This window comes from Melanotaenia boesemani, chromosome 8, assembly GCF_017639745.1.
Source record: "Melanotaenia boesemani isolate fMelBoe1 chromosome 8, fMelBoe1.pri, whole genome shotgun sequence".
Taxonomy (NCBI): domain Eukaryota; kingdom Metazoa; phylum Chordata; class Actinopteri; order Atheriniformes; family Melanotaeniidae; genus Melanotaenia; species Melanotaenia boesemani.
Window position 1 is genome coordinate 13,715,654 of NC_055689.1, and position 22,795 is coordinate 13,738,448.

At 37.9% G+C, this 22,795-nt stretch overlaps 1 protein-coding gene across 1 annotated transcript; it reads right to left on the reverse strand.

Moving 5' to 3' along the window:
* Positions 1-938: 938 nt before the first annotated feature.
* Positions 939-19,155, reverse strand: LOC121644461 (polypyrimidine tract-binding protein 2-like). Its single transcript, XM_041992388.1, has 17 exons — positions 19,071-19,155; positions 17,328-17,349; positions 17,140-17,191; positions 15,997-16,160; positions 15,819-15,890; positions 15,651-15,722; positions 15,391-15,549; positions 15,011-15,121; positions 13,874-14,042; positions 11,827-11,904; positions 11,023-11,135; positions 8,205-8,238; positions 6,150-6,242; positions 5,694-5,810; positions 3,308-3,407; positions 3,145-3,222; positions 939-3,019 (listed from the first exon to the last, which is right to left on the reverse strand). Exons 1-17 carry the CDS (start codon positions 19,076-19,078, stop codon positions 2,890-2,892), a joined length of 1,572 nt encoding a protein of 523 aa, XP_041848322.1. The 5' UTR covers positions 19,079-19,155; the 3' UTR covers positions 939-2,889.
* Positions 19,156-22,795: the final 3,640 nt, after the last annotated feature.

The following is a 22,795-nucleotide window of genomic DNA, read 5'->3' on the forward strand; positions in this document are numbered from 1 at the left end:
TTTTTTAAATCAATATTTAACAAAATAATCTGTTTTTACAGGCTTACAACACAAGATCAGCAAACATTACCGATAAAACAATCTGTTCAAAGACACTGAAGTATCAACAGTAGAATCAGATCACAGACTAAAGGCACATGTGGTCCCAACGGGTCTCCAAAAATCAGAGACCAAGACCAGAATCACATGTTGAAACCTTGTTTAAACGACAGCCACAGCATGCATCCTGTGTTTTGTGTGTGTGCACCCATTCATAGCTGGTTTTTAAACAAATGAGATGGGATTTTAACAGAATCCGTTCTGCATGAAAAGCTGCAACCTGTGGATCTTCAGTTATATAAATGCTGGGGTGTCCATACATTCCTCACTGCTGGAAAGGATATTTCAGGGATACTGAACTGTCTTTAACAAGCAGTGTTAGCCTCAAAGACCAACTCACAAGCATCCCATTTAACATTTACAACAAATAAAGTGAAATAACTTTTTCCTATTAATAAAAACAATCTTGTAACAACTTCGAAATGATTGTTCAAAATGGGAACAGCAATTAAAACTGCAACACGCTGCACTGACCGCATTTTCTTTGAGGATTTCAGACAGAAAATCTACTTAAGATTAGGTCTTTTAACTATATTTTGAATTCTTTGCTTGGTGCAGCAACAGCTTAAATGTGCAAGTTGTTTCAGTATTATTTGGTTAAGTTGTTCCTGCAAAGTACCAGGATACGCTCGGGATGCAGATCTGGTCATACAGTGACAAGTGGGTAAAAATCTGTTTCCATGAATAGTTAAGTGAGTGGAGGATAATCTGATCTCCAGGTAAAAGATTAAACTTTCTCCTTAAGCAAATTGTACAATTTTTGTGTAAAAAAAAAAAAAAAAAAAATTCAATCGTCAAGAATCATGCAAAAGTTTGGGTACTCAAAATCTGAGCACTCCTTACTTTTAACCAAATCTCAGATTTTCAATAACTTGTTTGGGTTATGGCTTGTTAGGACTCCTTAAGCTTTGTCTCGATGGTCAGCGTTTACTCCCCTAAGCAGTTAACAATCTAAAAGTTAAAATCACTGATGCCCATGAAGCTACAAATTAATAACAGTGATGTGTTTAGAGGTTTGTGGTGCAACTATGACACGATGGTTAACAGGAGCCGCTGAGATGCACAAATACGGACATGTCATCAGGAAAAAACCTCTCTGTTGTCCTAACAACAAAATTCATCACAACAAGAAAATGAACTTTTAATTACCTCAGATCAAATTGTTAAAATAAGCCCTCCATACTGAGGAAATTCTGCTGCTAAACAGGGCAGAGGTTTAACTGAACACCAGCTAACAGACTGAGCAGGGGGGCAGAAAACACCAAGTTTAAAATAAACAGTGGCGTTAACTCAGCTAACATAACGATGTCTGGAAGTGGAGTTAAATGGTTGCACCATGAACACACCTGTCAACTGCTGCTCATGGAAATCAGGGGTGGATCAGTTCTACTTTGAGCTTGTACTATAGCCAGTGGGACATTAAAGGACAGCTAAATTATACTACAAAGAAAAAAAAAAGAAAAAGCTGAGCATTAATGAATGGCTTTGGCAAAAAGATGATGGCAGTTAACACAACTAAAACTTCACTTTTAATGTGATTATGATGCTTAGACAGTCAATTTTGCACTATTTAATTCTATTGCCAATTTATTCCTATTTAATGTGTTTTATCATCTGTTATTTCTCTGCTGTTTTGGTGGCCATTTTATTCAACTATGAAACGTCCCAGTCATTTTTATTGTATTTAAATATGCTTTATGATTAATGACCTTCGCCTAAACACACCTCCGCATCCACAAAGCAAAACCTTAAAAGCAGAAAGCAGAAGGCTCTTCCATTAAACTTGCAGTCATTCCACTTACAATCTGTGGGTAGACAGCTTCTGCTTTGGTCATTTTAAATATGGAAACAGCAAGTACAAAAATAACAATTAGCTTGAAATGTGAAAGAAATGTGTCATGTATATTGGAAATCAGTTCATTCTCTTACTTATTTAGCTATTCAGTGAAGAAAAAAAAAATGTAAAAAGGGGTACCCAAACCTTTAAATGCCACTGTATTTACACTGCACCAGACTTTCAGGGTAATATCCCCCATTTCTCCATTTCTTTTAACTTTGCGTTTGTTTATTTTGTTTTTAATCCATTAAAATATATAAAATAGAGATCTGAGGGAGCAAACCAGCTCACTGAGGATGTTTCAGAAACTGAATTTTCAAATAAAAGAAAAAGTAGTCATGTAAGCGCTGATGAAACAGAGGTGAACATTGACATTCTCTTGGGAGCACAAAACAATGTAATGTTTGTCATGAAGCATCATCATGTGGGGGAAAGTGACACATCTATAATTGAAGAAACTCAAACTACAACAGAAAATCCCAGGAGAGACTGAAACCGCCACGCTGGCAGATCATCGTCGTCTTCTCTGGGTAGAGCAATATTCAATGTCAAAGCAGCAATTTGCGCTTAGCAGTGATACAAATTTAAAATGACAAGTTTCGACTGTTTAGAGTATCTTAAGACTAGATGAGGTCTGGAACCACATTCAGCTGTGACGTGGACCGATACTCTGGAGAACACTCGCACTTCTACTGGAGCTAAACAACATAATCAGCTGTTGTTAAAGGTACCGTACTGGTCAGGGCAGGACCGGCTTTGGGCAGGGACTGAGCCAAATACCGCCTCTGCTGGTCCAAAGTAAAAATATAAATAAAGGAAAATAAAAAGAAGAAAAAAATCACTGTGGAATTTACAGTTCTGCAATCCACTGAATCTATACACAGAAAAGCTGAACGAATGGTTGCGACTTCATTGCTTGCTGTAGACCTTAATGTTGGGCCTGGGTGTGAGGACTAGATTGTAGACTTTGAAAAGGAAACTTTAAGATGGTGATTCCCTCCCATATCATAGTTGTGAAGGTCCATCAGAGCCTGGATCGCTTCCTCTACTGATGACATCTGGATCAAGGCCATCTTACGATCCCTGGCGAGGAGAGTAGAGACAAGAGCTGAACATAACAGAACCAGAATGTCTCCTTATTGATTACCTCCTGTCTTCCCATGTCATAACAAGAGGACATCTACCTATTTATAATTTGCATTTCTTACTGGAAGAACTTGAAGGCCTTCACGGTTCCTCCACTATTGGAAAACAGAAGGCGCAGATCATCCTCTCCAACTCCATCCCTGAACAAGGAAAGACAAACTCTTACTGGCTGGAAGTAATCGCTGTATTTCACCATACAGCTGATGTGCTTTCTGGTTGTTTTACCGGATGTTGGAGAGGTGAAGTGTTGCTGACGGAGGGAAAATGTTCTGGAAGTTTTTGGATCCCGGCTTCTTAAAACGATGGAGGGGCGAGCCAGAAAAATCTGTCCAGGAAAAACAAAACATTGTCATAATGAAAGAAATGACCTAGTTTGTTATTACTGAAATGATATTGTGTAGTTATTGTTTTTGATTTTGACATTCATGCTGATAACCCCCAGGACAGAAGAACCAAATAATTGTGTTTTGTTCTTGATAACTCTGGTCTAACTCAGCATGAAAGAAAATATGCACAACAGAGGACACTGTGTGGGTCTAGTCATCTCTAAATGTCAAGGTTGTGATGATGGATGTTACTCTGATCATTCCTGGGTTTTCTTTGAGCGTGCTGTTATTATCAAGAATGCCCAAACAAAGGTTCACAAAAAATGGGTATAATGTTTATATAAGCTTTCTCCCCTCAGTAAATCAGGAAGTCAGTCAGTGCTCCCAACCCAGGGGCAGGACATATGTCCTCACTGTGTGCCCTCAGAGACACGAACACCATGACACCTTTTTCCAATCAGTCCAAATAACCTGGATGAGATCACTGACCATCTAAAAACCACCACTTTATGCCCTGCCAACAGGGTTTTTCACAGCAAGCTGCTGCTGGTGGTGTTATGATTCCTTTAGTACCAATTAAGCATCATTTAAAACCCACAGCCTACCTGAGTATTGTTGCTGACTATGTCCGTCCTTTATGACCACAGTGTAGCATCTTCTGATGGTTACTTCCATCAGGATAATGCACCGTGTCACAAAGCTTAAATCATCTCAAACTGGTTTGTAGAACATGACAATGAGTTCACTGGACTCCAATGGCCTCCACAGTCACCAGATCTCAGTCAAACACAGCAGTTTTGGGATGTGGTGGAACGGGAAATTCTCATCATGGATGTAGCCGACAAATCTGCAGCAACTGTGTGATGCTGTCATGTCAACATGGATGAAGTTTCTAAATAATGTTTCCAACACTTGTTGAATATATACCACCAAGTATTAAGGCAGTTCCAACCCGATACTAGTTGTACTTAAAGTGGCCAGTCAGTGTATCGACAAAGGCCAAATTAATCACCTGATATAAACCTGAAGGAACAGCATTTTATGACAGAACTAAGAGGAAGAAAAACACAGACAAGACAACAACATCAAAGACCTTAAACAACATTCTGATTAAAAATATCTAAACTGTGATTATTAACCTTAACTAACTCAAGACTACACATCTGAAAGGAATCTAACAGCATGCTTGCTGGAGTGGGGAATACAAGGTTTAGTAGAGAGGAGTTTTTCCTGCTTTATCCCATCACTGTACTGCTTTTATTCCTCTACAGCTATTTTATACTAATCTTTAAGACAAACTTATTACACGGAAAATATGTTATCATTTCCCTCCTATCTACAGAAAACAAACAAAAGAAACAACAGTCAGAAGGGTTTTACATCTGGTCTGACTGTTGAACATCTGAGTGTCCGATTTGTTTCCAAGGTTTATGAATGGTTTATACCAAGAATTCTCAATCCTGGTCCTCGAGTCAGTGTCTTGCAGGTTTGAGAAGTTTCCCTGCTGCAACAGCAATTAGCAATTAGTAGACACAACGCTGAGTCTGAATCAAGTGTGCTGGAGCAGGGAAACATCTAAAATCTGCAGGACACTGGCCCCCGAGCACCAAGACTGAGGATCCCCGATTTAAACCTTGAATTCTCTATAATGATAATATGTCTGCTTCCTGAATAATGCTCTTCATTTCACTTGGTTTGATGCTGGTAAGAGTTTATGTTCTCCACCATGAAAAGGGTCCACCACTTCATGGACGTCTAGGTCTTTTAACGTTGCAGAGCTCACCCATATATGCTCCCCAGATAGAAAGATAAAAAGTTCTCACATTTTTTTGCATTTCTTTCCAGTTTGTTTAGCTTCTGCAGCTTAACAATAGGCCTTTTTCATTTGCATTAAAGCATCTTTTGTTGTTGTGTTCACTGGAACAATGAAATGCATGATGTCCTATCTGGAAAAGCCTGCAAGCAACTGTCTGTGAACATCTTCTGAATCAGCTGTTCAATTAAGAAGAACTTACATCCCAAACAGATGCAATTCCTAAATCCATCTGTCAATTTAGATGGAACTAAATTTTAAATCAAATCTGAAAGTCAGCACTTCAAACGAATAATCGGTATATAACTTTAACTTTAATATAATTCTGTAAACTGCTTAAAATGTCCATTGTCCAGATGGAAACGGGCGCTCCTGTATGTTCACCTATTGCTTTGGAACTTTGTCCATGATGTAAAGTTGTGGCATGATAACAGTATTAAATGATTTCCCTTCAGGATGCAGATCATCTTACCTTTAGTTAGAAGCTGGTCATCCAATCCTTCCCTGGGCAAAGCCACCGTCTGATGTTTCGACAGCGTCACTCTCATCACTTTGCCAAACACCTTCTGACCATTCAGGTGGCTCATAGCTACGAAGAAGAAAAACAAAAAGAAGGGAACGTTAAAGCCGAGCAGTTTAACTTTTTTTCTTTAATACAAAGTGTGTTTTTGTTGCTATTTAATTGTTCATTGACAGTAAATTTACTGACAAAGTGGTCAATGATATGAGTGCACAAATTTGGGCTGATACTCAGGTTGACTTAATTTCACTCAGGAATTCCCATTAAAATTTACTGATCCATGTCCTTCCTAATGCTGAGGCCAAACCAAACCCTCCTAAATGGGCTGAACAAGCGCACATATCAAGACTTAAATAATCCCCTCTCAGTTTAACAAATAAAAAGGCCCTGTGGCCACGCAGAACTCACCGAGTTGAGCCTGGTTTCCATCAGATAGTTGGATCAGAGCACTGTCCTTTTTGTTGTAGAGGATCTTCACCCTCTGGACATCACCATAGACCCCTGAAGGGAGAGAGAGGCAGACCGACAGGAGGAGAGAGAGAAAGAGAGAGCAAGAGAAAGCAGGGTGGAGGAGAGGATGAGGAGGATAGAACAGACAGAGCAGGAAAGATGGAGCCGACGAAGATAAAAAAAAGAAGAGGTGTGAATGATGGAAGGAATAAAGTTAGTGCTAGATAGACAAATGAAAAGAAAAAGATGGAGTCTTCCCATTTGACTTCCACTAGAAACTCAATCAAAATATTTCTGTGTAAGGATCTTTTAACGTTGTGACACCTCAGCTGAGTTTTAGCACTGGGACACAGCTCAGGCTGACTGGCAGGATAACGTTTTGCATGAGTGCAGTATTCAGCATGATAAGGTGACTGAGACAGTGCAGAAAAAAGACACTCACTAAACCAGATGCACTAACCTGACAGAACAGAAACACATAAAGAGGACCTTAAAAAAAAACAGCTTAGTTCTTTTGAGTCCTTTTATGGAGATACTTTTCTAACACTTGAAAGATCTACAGGTATCCTGCAGTTCCAGTTTAGTTGACTGGGTGGTAAGTAATCCTAACTGCAGTGTTGTAGAATAAGAAACAAAAATGTACTAAGTCTACAACAAATAAATACAGAATCTAGAGAAAAAGGCAAAAAAGACAAGAAGAAAGAGCACGAATGAGTCTTATTGAGTTCATTGAATTGCTGTGATCCGCTTAAGCATTGAGGTGGTGAGAACAAAACACTAAAATAAGCTGGTCAAGTTATAAAAGCAGTTTTTTTTATACATGAAAACTGGAGAATGTATGAGGAAATAAGGTGGAGGTATTCCCGATGAGATGCATCCATGTAGAATCTTCTGGAGGCACAACATACTGCAAAGAGTATGACAGGGTAATCCCAGTTTTTCTGTGATTGTTTGAGGTATTTGCATTAATCCTGAATGATAAACAAGTCAGAGCCAAGAGTGAGAAGCACCTCGCATACTTGCTTGCCATAAACGCTGGACAGGATTTCCCTGCAGTACGCAAACACTGCCTCACTCAGTCAGTTTACAGAGTTACTATTAGTTAGGTGGCAGGGTAAACTCCTCAGGTGGTGCAGAGCAAATATTACAGAGATTTGGGTTGTCACATGTCTAATATATTCCAGAGATGCAAAGCTCACATGAAAATTAATTAATAGAATGACACAAAAAAAAATGTATGTAATGGTTTCTGATTTACTCTGTACTGATAAACATGAGGGCAAGAATGAAGTTAACAGCCTCAGAGATGCGCAAATCAGATATTTTGCCAATGAGGCCCCTGATTTAAACTGCAGCCTGCTAACTGGAGCCAAAGCTGTCCTTTGCTCAAACCACTTCCTCCAAACTGGACTTCATTTGTTTCTGCCATTTCATTAAGGCTTAAATAAAGTAAGATTTTGTGCTTATTATTGCTGCTGCTCATACTGTTCACACTGGCCAGTAATAATCTCCTCCTAATACACTTCCAGTGATGGACGGACCAAACCAGCACAGTTTTTAATCTCTTAATTTCAAAACCCTTTGATCATAAAATTTTATGCATCATTTAAAAGTTGTTTTTGGATTACTATCCCCCCACCATGGAAATAATATGTAGGTTGACATAAAGCAGTAATTAGTTAAAACTTTGGATCTATAGTCTACAAGCTGTGGACCAGGCTTTGTATTTACATGTTGGCTCGAAGTTTTGAAAACATTATTTTGTGTGTTTGTTCTCATCAGTTAATAGATAAGCTGATCAAACAGACAATCCATTAGACTCACTCGCTCTGCTTTTAAAGTAAATACAGGAGAATATTTTTTAACTCTGCAATATACAATGTGATAGAGAAGAGCTTGGAAAAACAGGCAGATTTAGAGGAACAGAGTGCCCACGATATCACTGAAGAAAAGTGAACAAAACTGGATTAACAGAGAGAGATATACAGATAGAATAGTAGAGGTTGAACATACCGAAGAGGGTAAAGAGACTTTGAGGCGTGACCATCTTTAGAGAGAGAGACCGCAGAGCAGAGGACAGGAAGAGGAGGAGCAGAGGAGGAGGAAGAGGAGAGACGAAGGTAGAGATCAGACCGTCCAGCGTTGGACGTGGGGGGAGGTGGTGGTTTCCATGATGATGAGGGGTGCAGCAATGATGGAGGGGCATGAGGGGGGTGGTTTGGGAAGGGGTTCAAAAATGGCAAAAGCCAAAGTCGGGTTTATATCCGATTTTAAAAGTGAAGAGAGGAAAAGGAGGCAAAAATAACCAAAGTAGAAATTAAATAAATAAATTGAGAGGTAAAGGTAAATTATAGGGGGGGTTTAAGAGAAGTATGTAACATTAAAGAATATGTAGCAATAAAAGGGGGTAAAACAGAGAGAAAATAAATGTATGATGGGAGGAGTGTAAGAGGGAAGAAAGGAGGCGGGGAGGGGAGAAAGGAGGAGAGGAGGACAAAAACCAAAGCAGAGGTCAGTAAACAGAGCATCAGTGGAACATCAACGGAGTCTGAATGATTGCTGGTTCGATTCCAACAGCACGCTCACAAACACACACCAAGTCTCACTCGCATACACAATCCTTTCAGTATTGTTAACCATGCACACGTGCACACACTCACACTGCATTCAGTGTGAGGGATGTATTCAACAGTGGGGAAAAGAGGGGGGAGGGTGGGAGGAAAGAAGAAAATAACTCACAACAAGAAACAAAATAATCTCTGAGCAGCATCAAACCAAAAATGGGGATTTGGGAAAGGGGCAGCATCATGAAGCAGATGGCTAAAGATACCAGGTACCAAATGTAGTCCTGTCCAAGATCAGCCGATTAGACTGGCAAGTAAAGAATTTCATTTACCAACATAAAAAAATAAAAGTTTTAAAGAGCCATTAATAAAAACAAATTAATGGGACTTCTTTTAAAAGACTTGAGCTATTATGGCTTTATGTACCTATATCTAAACGGGATGCTCAATTACTGACGCATGCAGCAGTTCGCTGACTGGCGGCTGGAATCAGACCGTTTCCAGTCTGAAAGGCCTGTTGACTGTCAGTTAAATCCAGCTCTGTGCCACACAGATTTAAACACACCAGTCACAAGAGAGTTGAAGTTCACAGACAAACACAACTCCCTTTTCAAACATATTAAGAGGGGAAAGTAGTTTTCCTGAAAACAAGATGGCAGAACTAACACTGGCCTCCATGTTCTGCCAGCAGACCGTCCACAAAAGACAACACTATAAATGTTAAAATGTTTTTTTTTTTTTTTTTTTAAATCTTATATAAATCCACATTTCTGTTCAAGTGGAACTCAATACTAAAAATTCAGTCTTGCTGATATTAAAATTATTATCATTGTTATTATGTCTCATTTATGCTTACTGGACAAATATGTTAAATCTTCCAACGTGATCCCTCAGTTAAAAAAACAAAAACAAAATAAAAACAAATGAATAAAGAACATCATTTGGACTTGCATGAGGAAAGCCCACACCACACTGCCACAATCCAGTACCTGAACTGTACTGAGCATACTCCAAAGCAGTGTTGTGCAAGTTCACACTTCAGAGGACAAAAAACATCATTTAAATTTACTAGTACAAGTTCGAAATTTACATTTTAAAATTTTAGTACAAGCCAGAGTTAAAAATATACTAGATTACATCCATTTCTTACATTATTTAGGAAAAATTAAAAAAAATTCCCCCTTGCCACTAGCAACAGTTTACTAAAGCACAAGCATCATGTTACTCCGAGGAGAGAAAAGGATCCTCACTTAAAGGTTCTCTGAAAACTTTTCAGTGCAATCCTGCACAACACTGCTCTCCAAGTATATGCTGATCTGAATCTGACTGGTCACGAGAGAGAACTGTGAGCTGTTTTCAAACATCCAGGACACATCGTGCACCGTGACGTGATCCTCTCACCAGGAGAGACAGACGGACACAGAGAGAGAGAATCCAACAGAGAGGTGGAACATAAAATAGATATTTCATATAGGTGACAGGGTAGGTGTACATTTAGTTAGAAAATAAACAGGAAGTAAACAGAATAAGAAGGTAAAAATACTGAAACTTGTAGATTATCAGTATAGAGAGAATTACAAGGTTTCAGAAGAACACTACTTTAAAGATCTTATACAAACAGTGAGATTGTGGTAAAACAATAAAAATATTTTACGTGTGATACTGACATTAATAAAAAACTACAATATAAAACTCCAACAGAGACACATACAAACATGTTTTATATGCAGGATCCAAGAGTGGCTACAAGTTCAGTCTGACACAGATCCTAAAAATGAGATGTCACTGTCAAGAGAAAATGCTTAAAAATGAAAAGAACTGGTAAATTTCCTGTAAGTGTCAAATTGCAGCACTTTATATGTATGTATACACACACTGTAAGAGGGAAAATTGTAATGTGTCTGAATTCTTTTTAAAAAATAACATTAAAGTTTAAGCATATGACTTAAAACATCTAAATAAATTCTATTAATACTTAAATTTTAATATTATCCTGGCCCGCAGTCATCACAAATTTAATTTATCTTAAATAACCCCCACAGGCTTAACTTGATTAACCTGATTAATAAGGAAAAGGAAAATAAAAAAAAATCTCATGGTAAAGTGGACATGGCAGCCATACAACATACAACCACACAGGAGTTCGTACTTCGATCAACTCAACAAAATAATTCTGCCCTGTCTGATGTTTCAAAAGAATGATTTAAGATAAAACTTTAACACAGAAAAACAAGCTTAGGTTAAAGTTTTGCTTGTGGTTAGTGTACCTCTTCATTTAGGTTGGATGCCAACAGGACCCCTGACACTCCAGACCCAGATAAAGCGACGCGACCTGCAGCAGCTGCTGCTGCCGCTGCAGCACTCAGAGGACTAATGGCTCCTGACAGGAAGACATAGGAGAGAAAACATGTCAGATGCAAGCATGCAGCACTTCTGGAAGAAAATAAATGAACTTATATAAAGACATTTATATGTGTATATATATATATATATATATATATATATATATATATATATATATATATATATATATATATATACACATATATATATATATATATGAGCATCAGATCAGAGTAGCAACTAATTTACGCCCATAATCTCCAGCTGACAAGTAGGAATAAATAAATGAATGGTCTGTACTTATATAGCGCTTTTATCCAAAGCACTTCACATATATGTCACATTCACCTATTCACACACACATTCACACACTGATGGCGGAAGCTGCCATGCAAGGCGCTCAACCATGACCCAAGTAAGTAGGGGTACGGTGTCTTGCTCAGGGGCACCTCAACAGGGACACCTCAACATGAGCTCTCCGGGCTGGGATCGAACCAGCAACCCTTGGGTTACAGGGCGACCACTCTACCCACTTAGCCATGCCGCCCCCAGGAAACAAAAACTACCTTGTGTTTGTTTGCTTAAAAAACATATTAACATTATTATATTTATCAGTCTTTCACTGCCAGTTCACTGTTATATCAACGCAAGGATGTTCAGAAAAACCTGTAGAAAATAATACCAAAGTGATGGAATAACAAAATTAAGAAAAAAGAAAGTATAGGTACCTCCACCCTGTGAGAGGGAGAGAGAAGATGAGTAACCTCCTCCACTAGAGTAGGAGGCTAGTGCTCCGGATGGGGTACCTGTAAGACAATGACAACTAGATTTACACCACAGATTACTTATCTAACCCAACACCAGAGACAACAAATATCACAAGATCCAACCTAACGGTATAAAACCATGATGGATAATTACCATCACTGTGTAAATAACTATTACTATACTTAACCAGGTTTTATGGAACATTCAACTAAATTTAATGCAGTTCAGCTAATTATGTTGCTTTCAACAAAATTAACAATAAAAAAGGTTAAAAAAGGAAAAAAACTAAATATTCTTACATTTCGTCTATATTACAGGATAGAAACTTCTGATTAGGTTATGTTATTTTCTCTTTGTGTGAGGTAGAAATGGAAGACGATCGAGCTTTTACTGGGACATCTGTACACAACATAATTTCACCATCCTGTTCCCTCTCTGTGATGTTCTATGTCTAGCAGATAAAATGATACCAAACTAAAGATCACTGATGAGTCGGACTGAGTCACATCTTGTTCAATTTATCTGTGAGGAAGCCAAGTGAATGCTGTAATGACCACTGCCATAAAAGAGAACTGCAAAGTAATAATTTTAATCACCCTAAATCTCAGCTCTTAAGACAAAGGGGTTAGCATATGGCTCCATCTTAAAATTGCTAGAATCAGGATATTTTTCAACCTTGTGAATCATGACTATCAAGTCTGAACTGCTTTTAAGTAAATTAATGACTTTGCATTCGTCCAACTGATATATGCATGTGGTTCCACTGACGTAGGATATAAATTTATTGTCTCTGTCTGAAACAAGGTTGCAGACTTTAATCTTGAAGCTGGTTGATTCTGTAAATATTCACTGTAACTGTTATAGTCTTTATCATATTTACATCATTATATAACTAATAAATCTAAATGCCTTAAAGCTAAAGTAGAAAAGTTATTTTGTGCCTTAAATACATAAACGGCTAAAATAAAGGACAATATCTGTTTGCAGTAAGCAATAGTCTGTAAGCATGTTGTGTAAATGTCCGTGCCTCTAACTTAAATCATGTATAAAGTATACTAAAAAAAAAAAGGTCTCTTTAAATAATTTTACAACTTGTTTCGACATTTCCAATGTGAAATGTAAAAATGTGTCTGATGAGATAATATCTAGGAGAGCTGGAAATCAATATCAAGTTATTAAGCCTCGTTATCAGGTAAGTGCAGGTTTTTTTAATTAACATAGTACCAGACTTATGTGCCTAACTATGTATGGACCTGTTTAAACTGCTGGTATCTGAGATTTTACACATGAGCATAACATATAACATATAGAGAGATTCATTAAGCCATCTTCTCACATGTGTTAGAGTCCAGAAACGTTCTCGAGATGTTCTAGGGGAGTGATGCGTGCAAATGCAAAAGACTGCATCATCTGGACTTGTGCAGGTTTTTCACCCAGCTCCCCAGTACAATCTGCACTGTGTGTGTGTGTGTGTGTGTGTGTGTGTGCTCACAGGTAATAGCTTCTCCTTTGTTTCCCTTCTCTGCTAACCTTCCACTCACTCCTGCCATCGTGAGGTGTTATTATGATCAACACAACAGGAATCCTCGTCAACATAACAGTATATAAGCTTGATGACCCTGTTGCACCCAATTTTAAATCCTCTGCAACCTGCACAACCTTTTAAGGACATGAAACATGCAATTATGTTTATTTCCCCTCTTTCTAATCTCCTGCACCACTACTGGTGCACACTGACTACTGTGGAGCTTAAGGAAGCCTCACACTCCCTGTTCAGATCAGAGATGGCATTTAATATGGTGAACGTCCCAAACACATTCAAACTCAGGCTGAGTGGAAAGGGTGATGATGTACTGGTAAAAATGGTGCAGTGGTGTGCCTTTTCACTGCCTTTGAGGAGGTCTTCCATTCAAAGTAAACAACTCAGGCCATGTGTGTTACAGTTAACAATAATGGATACCTGGGCAGACGTATGGGTGGATGTTGTGTAAACAGAGATGAATTTACCCAATAAAGAATGGTCCTTGTTGGATGACTCTCCATCTCCTGTGGGGAGGTCAGGTCGGGTGTAATCACGACTTTTATCATTGTTGTATTTGACATTGAGGTTGACCAGTTTACTGAAGTCTATCCGCAGAGTACAGCAGGAATTATAGATGTTCTGTCCATCCAAGGACTGGAGCAGAAGGAACAAAATAAAGAGGAAGAGTTTTTCAGTGTTAATTAAAAAAACAACAACAATATAATTAAATATAAAGAGAAAAATAAATAATAAAATGACATTTTACACCATTAAAAACAATAACTCAACTTCTCAGGACTTTCGCATGTATAAACTATAACTGATATTTTCTCTATTAATCTCACATTGCCAGCACCACAGCGCTGTCTGAATAATTTTAATACAGTAACAATCACACATCAGTCGCAGGTAGGGTTTTGTGTCCTGTAGCAAAAGAGACTCCAAAAGTGGCAAAATCTAGATGGTGGTAAGAAAAACGAAATCACTTGACATATGCTCTGAATTCTCTGGAAGAATTTTAAAAGTTTTTCATACAGAAATGAAACAGTGAGTTTATTAGCAGCCAACGTGTAAAGTATTTCAGTGGCAACCAGGATAAGACCCGTTTATATTCTCGTTTGAGAAAAGAGATTCAATGCCTGCATTAGTTTCTCCTTTAGTTTAGGAAATAATGAGTCTTTATGAAAGAAAGACTAAAGATTACTTCCATATAGTCCTACTCACTGTGATTCATGTACATAACTATGTAGATAGGAGGCAGTCTTTTCCTAAGTCCTGGGATTTTAATTTTAGTAACATCATGCTATTTTCCAAAGAGATTAGGGAAAAGTAGAAATTAGGAAATTAATATAAGGGGCCATTTCTTTAAACTTTACAAATAGTAGGCAAACTATGTCACAAATGTGTCTAATAGTTTAGCTGGCTGCAATACTTCTTAATTTGCCCCCAGTTATGCAACAAATAACATGTTCATATGGAAATATGCCATATGAACACGTATTCATCTTAAAATGACAGGCAATCAAAGCCTTGTAGGTTATTTTATTATCATTCTTTAGTAAGACAAAGGATAACAGTTTCTCCAGTTTGTACATGTTGACTTATTTCAGTGGTGACCCTACCAGTTTAGCTTGCTGAGCATTGACAGGGTCACTGAACTGCAGAAGAGCCTGAAACTGGTTGTTCTTGGTGAAGGTTATAATCTTCATCACTGTCCCAAACTTACTGAAGATCTAGAAAAAGATTAATAAAACAGAATCACAGTCAAGCCTGAACCCAGTTTACTACAGAAATTATTTTTAACATTTCTGATTAAAAGACAGATAATAACATGCTTCTTATCAAATATGTGCTTATGAAAGGTTGTATGGTGATCATCCATGACAACTTGTTTTATCGAGGTCCAGTAAAAATCCCTTTTGGAGGTCCAGTCGGGAAAAGGGTCAACCTGCAAATCAGACTGCATCTATGATAATGGACTGGTGGATTTGTTAGATTTTACCTGTTGTAAAACATCCAGTGTTACCGGATAAAACATGTTGTCAATAATAATTCGCAGGACAGGACTGGGGGGTGGAGTCAGCTCCAAAACTCCAGGATCAGAGGATGGAGAACTCCCATCCTGAACTGCTGACACCGCCTGCAGTACAGCCTGGGCTCTCTGAACGAGACAATGCAGGACACAAAGCCATCAATGACTACATCACTCTTTGCTGGGCTAGTTGAAACACAGTGTTTGGAGTAAATCAGTTAAAACGTTACCTGATTCAGAGCAGAATCTGTTTTCAGTTCTTTATGGTTCGAGTACTGGATGAAGACAGGAGAGTTTCTGACCTAAACAGAATCCCAAAAAAGTCATTAACTATACCTTACAATTACAATAAAAAATAATAAATAAGTAACAAAAAGAAAAACGGATATATTTCAGACCTGTGGCGTGACGGCTGTGTAGTAGTTCACCATAGTGATGGCTGCTTCCTCTGTACCTAACTCTAGAAATGCCTGGAAGAGTATCATAATGTTCAGCTTTAGAAGAATAACAAAGACTCTTATAGACACTGAGGTTTGGAGAGGAATACTGTTCAGTAGTAGCAGCAGTGATTACTACCTGGTTTTTTCCCTTCAGCATCAGTATATTGGTGACCTTTCCAAAGGGCAGCCCCAGAGCAATGACTTCAGTCTCTGTCACTTCATTGGGAAGTTTTCTGATGTGGAGGACTCTGGAGGGAGGCGACTCATCCAGACGCTGCTTCTTACTGTCGCTGCCATTTGCTGAACATAAACATGCAAACAAACATTGAACTTTAATACTCTGGAAGTTTTTCACAGAATCAGATTCTATTGCCAGCTGTAGTAGTTAATATAAAGTGAGACTGTTTATAAAGTGCTCCATGAAAATGTTTTAACTTTGCTATTAAACAGTTATATTAGGCAGCTGCTTCTCAATCACTGGAAGGATGAAGAATGACTTTGAGGACTGCCATGACAGCAACTGAGCTGGTAGGGAAACACGAGACAGGACAGCTAGCTAGCTAGCAGCAACTATAAAGTAAAATATAATAATATGCTGTGGAGGGCTGGGGAGGATGTTATTTTCTCAGACAAATGAAAAAAAGGAAAAAAAAAAATATAATTAAAAAAGGTTGGAGTGTTACTTTCCTTTAACTTATGATCACTGACTAAATATTTGTAGGTGTTGGGAGAACTGATCAGACAGAAATAGTTTGACTGCCTTCAGGCTCTAAGAAACACTGATAAGAAAATAAGAAAGAAAGGTGACAGCCCTATAAATTGCTGTTTGACAGATCCATGAAGCTAAATTTACAGCACTGAAGCATAACATTACATGAACAGTTATACTCTTTGTTATTTTAGTAAAAACATACAATTAATTAAAATAATAATTTCCTCAGAACTAAAGCTTTTTTTTAACAATATACTGATCCATTTCTACCAAACAAAAGACAAAAAAAAATGCAAACAAGAGCTCTTTCTCCTGGTTGGTGCCACCATCTGGGTCATGTCACCATAAACACAGAATATTATATTGATGCCAAATTCACAGTAACCTTGTTCACATGCCTTTAAGCAGGATGGTATATTTCCCAAATTTACTTTTATTTCTGCAGACATTTCATTCACTAAAATCAAATTTGAAATCTCGTAATCACCTACAATGTGTATGTAAACCGTGAAGGATTTAATAATTAAACTCATTTGTCTGTACCATCGGAGCTACCACTGAACTCACCGGTCATAGAGTTGGGGCTGCTACCGTACATGCTGAGCTCATCTGAGCCTCTCTGAAAACAAAAAAAGTTATAATTTACATACCAAATCCTGAGCCTGGTTTAAGTCTGTATCTGTAGATACAGATAATGTGTAATATCATATGAGGGGGGAATGCACACGCAGTATAAAATCAGGTCTGCAGTTTACCTTCACACCAACAGCAACATCACTGCCAAAGGAGAAAACGCAGAAGAGAAAATAAAAATAGAATATTGTTACAGTCATACTTTAAAGTTTTCATATGATCAAAGTCAAAACAAAGATTAAAGTAACCCTTGTTAAAACAGAAAAGGTATTCTGATGTCTATGAGAGCTGAAGCTGCATAAAACATTAAAGTTATTTTGCAGATCCTTTAGCTGTGAAAATACTACAAAACAACTTAAAAAGACCAAAACGACAGTTTTTTTTTAATCGTACCATTATACATGAACAACTACAGCTTCAATTCTCTGTTACAGTTTAGCTCATACTTCCAAATATACAGCACCCAAGTACCAAGAATACTGTGTCCAATTACCTGAAGCATACCAAACAAAATGTTTCATCAATCTCTTTGGTTCAAATGGTTTACCAACATATAAAAATGAGACTGTGTGGCTTTTGTGTGCCATCAAGTTCTGTGGCCTAATAACAATTGTCAGCTAAAACAAATGTTTAACTTGTACTTTTTGAAATTGGATATACAATATATATATATATATATATATATATATACACATATATATATATATATATATATATATCCTTAGGGGATAAATAAAGTATTTTTCATTTCAATAAAAAAAAAAAGTATAATATAAAGGTTTTTTTTTGTGTGATTTAGTACTGCTATACTACAGGGACCCAGACAAAAACCACACAAATAAGACCCAGCACATGTGCTTGAGCTGAAACTGGGATGCCAAATAATAATAATAATAATAATAATAATAATAATAATACAACTTATTACGTAATATGTTATATTATATATAATAACACGTGATACAATTACATTCTTTTTACTATCAGAATATTTTTTATCATCTTTTCCCCCAAATTTTGCTTCCTTATTTTATTTATTTATTATTTTGTGCCTTTGCTATCATGAGAAATGTTGAACCTTGTGAAAATAAGAAAATAAAAACTTCAGAATTTTTTTTTGCCCATTGTTTTGTTGTGCAGTCCCTCCCACCAAAGCTCTAAATTGAATTTTCTTTTGAAAAGAAATATTTTGATCTGTAAAATCAGTATTATATGGTCACCATTTTAAAAGGTGACCAAATCTCTGACCACATCTACATCACATATTGCTGCATTTCAGTTATATTGTGACAGTATGGTCAGAGAAACACGCAGCCAGACAAAGGACCGCTATTTCAGTTCAGATTAAGCCCACACCGCCAGCTGACAGGTGCACGCACCATGTCGACTTTCACAGCCCATAACAAACCGGGCCAACTAAAAGCTGTTTACACGATAAACAATCGTCAATATATCATTAGACTACTTAACACTTATTTCACTTCTCGGTGACGTTTCTGAGTGTGGCTAACCTTATTATTCGTTTTACGGAAGACAAAGGGTGAACACCACAGGAATGTTGCCCTGCTAGCAGGAACCTAAGTAATTTCCGACGTTACAGGATCCAAGTGACAGTAAATATGCTTGTAAATAATGGCGTTGCATGAAATCCCATCTCCACACAAGCTAAACAACACATAATGCCATAATGCTTGACTGGGGCTTGCTGGCTAATGTCACGTTCTTAGCAATGAACAGTTTCACTGCTTACAGATGAGCTAACGCTTAGCATTTCTTATATAACGCGCAGGAAAATAAATTCTGTCAATGTCACGTCCACAGCTGTGAAAACTGCACATAAAGGATTTTAATATAAACAAATTTACCCATCCATTGCAGCTCTTTGTCCTCTTGTGTCTGTTGATATTTCAACACACCTCGATGCAGACAGCGCAAGCAAAATGGGCGTGCTTCTTCTTCCTGCTTTTCAATAAATGTAAGCAACCAACAGTAACGTTTTACGCTTTACCGCCACCTTGTGTTTGGATGACACACGACAACTCTGTGGGAATGAGGCGTTTAACTTTTACAAAATGAAAATGATTTGTCAGGTCCGTTTATGATAAATATTATCTTAGCTTCTGAAATAAGACAAATCAGGATTAATGTTTAGTTTGCCTCTTGATTGTTAACCCTTATGCCCTCCTCAGGCATTTTTGTACATTTTTCTCACTTTTTTCCAAGTTTGGGGATCATCATAGCCTTATAGTATGAATTTATGAAATTTTATTTTTAGTTAGTTTTTTTTCCACGGTCTTTTTCCTCTAGTCTAGTCTGTTGATGATTTTTGCACCCTGTGGACACATTTGTGGCAATAAATAAATAAACCAATAAATAAATAAATAAATAAAAATTTATTAGTTTTTCATGAATGAACTCCTTAACACCTGACTTTATTTGCATTATTTATAAAAACAAAATAAATACAATAAAAAATAAAGAATATATGAAAGACTAAAAAAATCAAATAAATTTGAATTAATTAATAACAATAAATAAGAAAAAATTTATTTAAAAATAATATAAAAACCAATACATAAATAGGAGTAAATGAATAAAAATAAGTAAATGAAACATACAATGAAATAATTTTCAAGATTTTAACCCTTTAATAAAAGTTTGATTTTGTGAATAATTGGTCATTTATTTTAAAAACATACAAATGAATTGTTGTCTATATAATAAAATGTCACTGACGGAGCGTTGGTGATGACTGTATGTAAAAGATTAGCAAAAAAAAAAAAAACATTGTCCCCTCGCCCTCCGTGGGCGGTCTCTCATCCATCCAAGCTCGGGTCCTCTACCAGAGGCCTGGGAGCTTGAGGGTTCTGCGCAGTATCTTTGCTGTTCCTAGGACTGCACTTTTCTGGACCGAGATGTCTGAGGTTCGTCCTGGGATCTGCTGTAGCCACTCTTCCAGTTTGGGGGTTACTGCCCCGAGTGCTCCGATGACCACGGGCACCACTGTTGCCTTCACTTTCCAGGCCTTCTCAAGTTCTTCTTTCAGGCCTTGGTATTTCTTTAGTTTCTCATGTTCCTTTTTCCTGATGTTGCAATCGCTTGGTATTGCGATGTCAACCACAATGGCTTTCCTCTACTGTTTGTCCATCACCACAATGTCCAGTTGGTTTGCCATTACCATTTTGTCGGTCTGGATCTGGTAGTCCCTCAGGATCTTAGCTCGGTTATTCTCTACCACCTTCTGAGGTGTTTCCCAGCTTGACCTTGGGGGCTTCCAGTCTGTACTCCGCACAGATGTTCCTGTACACTATACCAGCCACTTGGTTATGACACTCCTTGTAAGCTTTCCCTGCCAGCATCTTACACCCTGCAGTTATGTGCTGGATTGTCTCAGGGGCCTCTTTGCACAGTCTGCACCTGGGACCTTGTCTTGTATGGTAGATCTGGGTCTCTATTGCTGGTGCTCAAGGCCTGCTCCTGTGCAGCAGTGCCTCTGTGCTGTCTTTCAGTCCAGCCCTTTCTAGTCATTGGTAGGATTTCTCAGTTATCTGTCAGTGGTACATCCCATGGAGGGGCTTTTCCTCCCATGATGGTTCCTCCATCACCACATGATCTGTTTTCCACTGCCTGAGACATTCACCGAGCACTTTGTCCGTTGAGGCCATTTTCCTGATGTATTCAAGGATGTTGGATGTCTCATCCTGGATAGTGGTTCTGACACTCACTAGTCCTCTGCCTCCTTCCTTGCGCTTAGTGTACAGTCTCAGGGTGCTGGATTTGGGGTGGAACCTTCCATGCATGGTCAGGAGCTTTCGTGTTTTCACATTGCCCGGACCTTGTTCTTGAAATTGAGCTGACTCCTTAGGACTTGCCTTACTCATTGGAGGTATTTGGCTGTGGCTGTTTTTCTTGTGGCCTGTTCAAGGTTGCCATTTGCTTGTGGGATTCCAAGGTACTTGTAGCTGTCCTCAATGTGTGCTATTCTGCCGTCTGGGAGTGAAACCCCTTCTGTATGGACTACCTTCCCTCTCTTTGTCACCATCCGCCCACACTTCTCAAGTCCGAATGACATTCTGATGTCATTGCTGTAGATACTGGTTGTGTGGATCAGTGAGTCAATGTCTTGCTCGCTCTTGGCGTACAGCTTGATGTCATCCATGTAGAGGAGGTGACTGATGGTGGACCCATTCCTGAGTCGTTATCCATAGCCAGTCTTGGTGATTATTTGGCTGAGGGGGTTCAGACCTATGCAGAACAGCACAGGGGACAGGGCATCTCCTTGGTATATGCCACATTTGATGGACACTGGTGCAATTGGCTGGCAGTTGGCCTCAAGGGTGGTCTTCCACTGCCGCATTGAGTTTGCAATGAAGGCTCTTAGAGTCCTGTTGATGTTATACATCTCCAAGCATTCAATGATCCATATGTGTGGCATTGAGTCATAGGCTTTCTAGTAATCAATCAAGGCAGTGCACAGATTGGTATTCCTGGTTCTGCAGTCCCGAGCAACTGTTCTATCTACCAGCAGCTGGTGTTTTGCTCCTCTGGTGTTTTTACCAATGCCCTTCTGTGCTCTGCTCATGTATTGATCCATGTGCCCACTTATCTTAGCCGGTATGATGCCTGACATGAGCTTCCATGTGGTGGGGAGACAGGTTATTGGCCAATATTTGGATGGAACTGTTCCTTTCAGGGGATCCTTCTGGATCAGGATTGTCCAGCCTTCAGTTAGCTATTCAGGGTGGGTCCCATCCTTTAGCATCTGGGTCATTTGTGCTGCCAGGCGCTCATGGAGTGCAGTTAGCTTCTACAGCCAGTAGGTGTGAACCATATCAGGCCCTGGTGCTGTTCAGTTTTTCATACCTGAGACTCTCGCTCAACCAAAGAGCACCCATATATATATATATATATATATATATATATATATATGCATTTTTATTCTTGTAATTTAATGTCAATTTAAATGTCAGCATTTCATTTTGAGGAAGAGTAGTGATATATGACACTTTCACTGTATTACACTAGATTCAACCATTTTCCCATTGTAGACAGATACTTTTTATTTATGTGTGTGTGTTTGTTAAATAATTTCTAAATAAACATCTTATCAACATATTAAATATCAGAAATTAGTTATGACACAAACAAACAAACAAACAAACAACTCAGTAATCAATTGGTCATTAAACAACTTTAAACGTGTTAAAATATATTACAACTTTAAAACCCAAATTTTGTCTTCTAGTACCATATCAACTACATCAAACAACAAATTTACTAAAACTCAACTAAATGATAACATGCTCATTTAAACCCTTTGTTTAATATTCTAATGAAAAACGTTACCTAGAATTAAATTTTCAATTGTCTATGGTGAAGCAAACCTTTCAGTCTTGTTTCACTATTTATGTTAACAGTATTTTCAACATCCTTGTAAAAGTATTTTTTTGATTAGCTAAAAATTTATTGAACGGACAAATGCTATATGAATCCTTCTTGAGGTCCAGCACATATCTTTATTATTATTATTATTATTATTATTGTTATTATTATTATTATTATTATTATTATTACTATTATTATTATTATG

What these genes read in the sequence shown, in the direction of transcription:
- LOC121644461 (XM_041992388.1), bottom strand. An exon ending in TGCTGAAGGGAAAAAACCAG is followed by an intron (nt 15,891 to 15,996) that starts GTAGTAATCACT and finishes ATACTCTTCCAG; the next exon opens with GCATTTCTAGAGTTAGGTAC. An exon ending in CTTCACCTCTCCAACATCCG is followed by an intron (nt 3,223 to 3,307) that starts GTAAAACAACCA and finishes TTCCTTGTTCAG; the next exon opens with GGATGGAGTTGGAGAGGATG.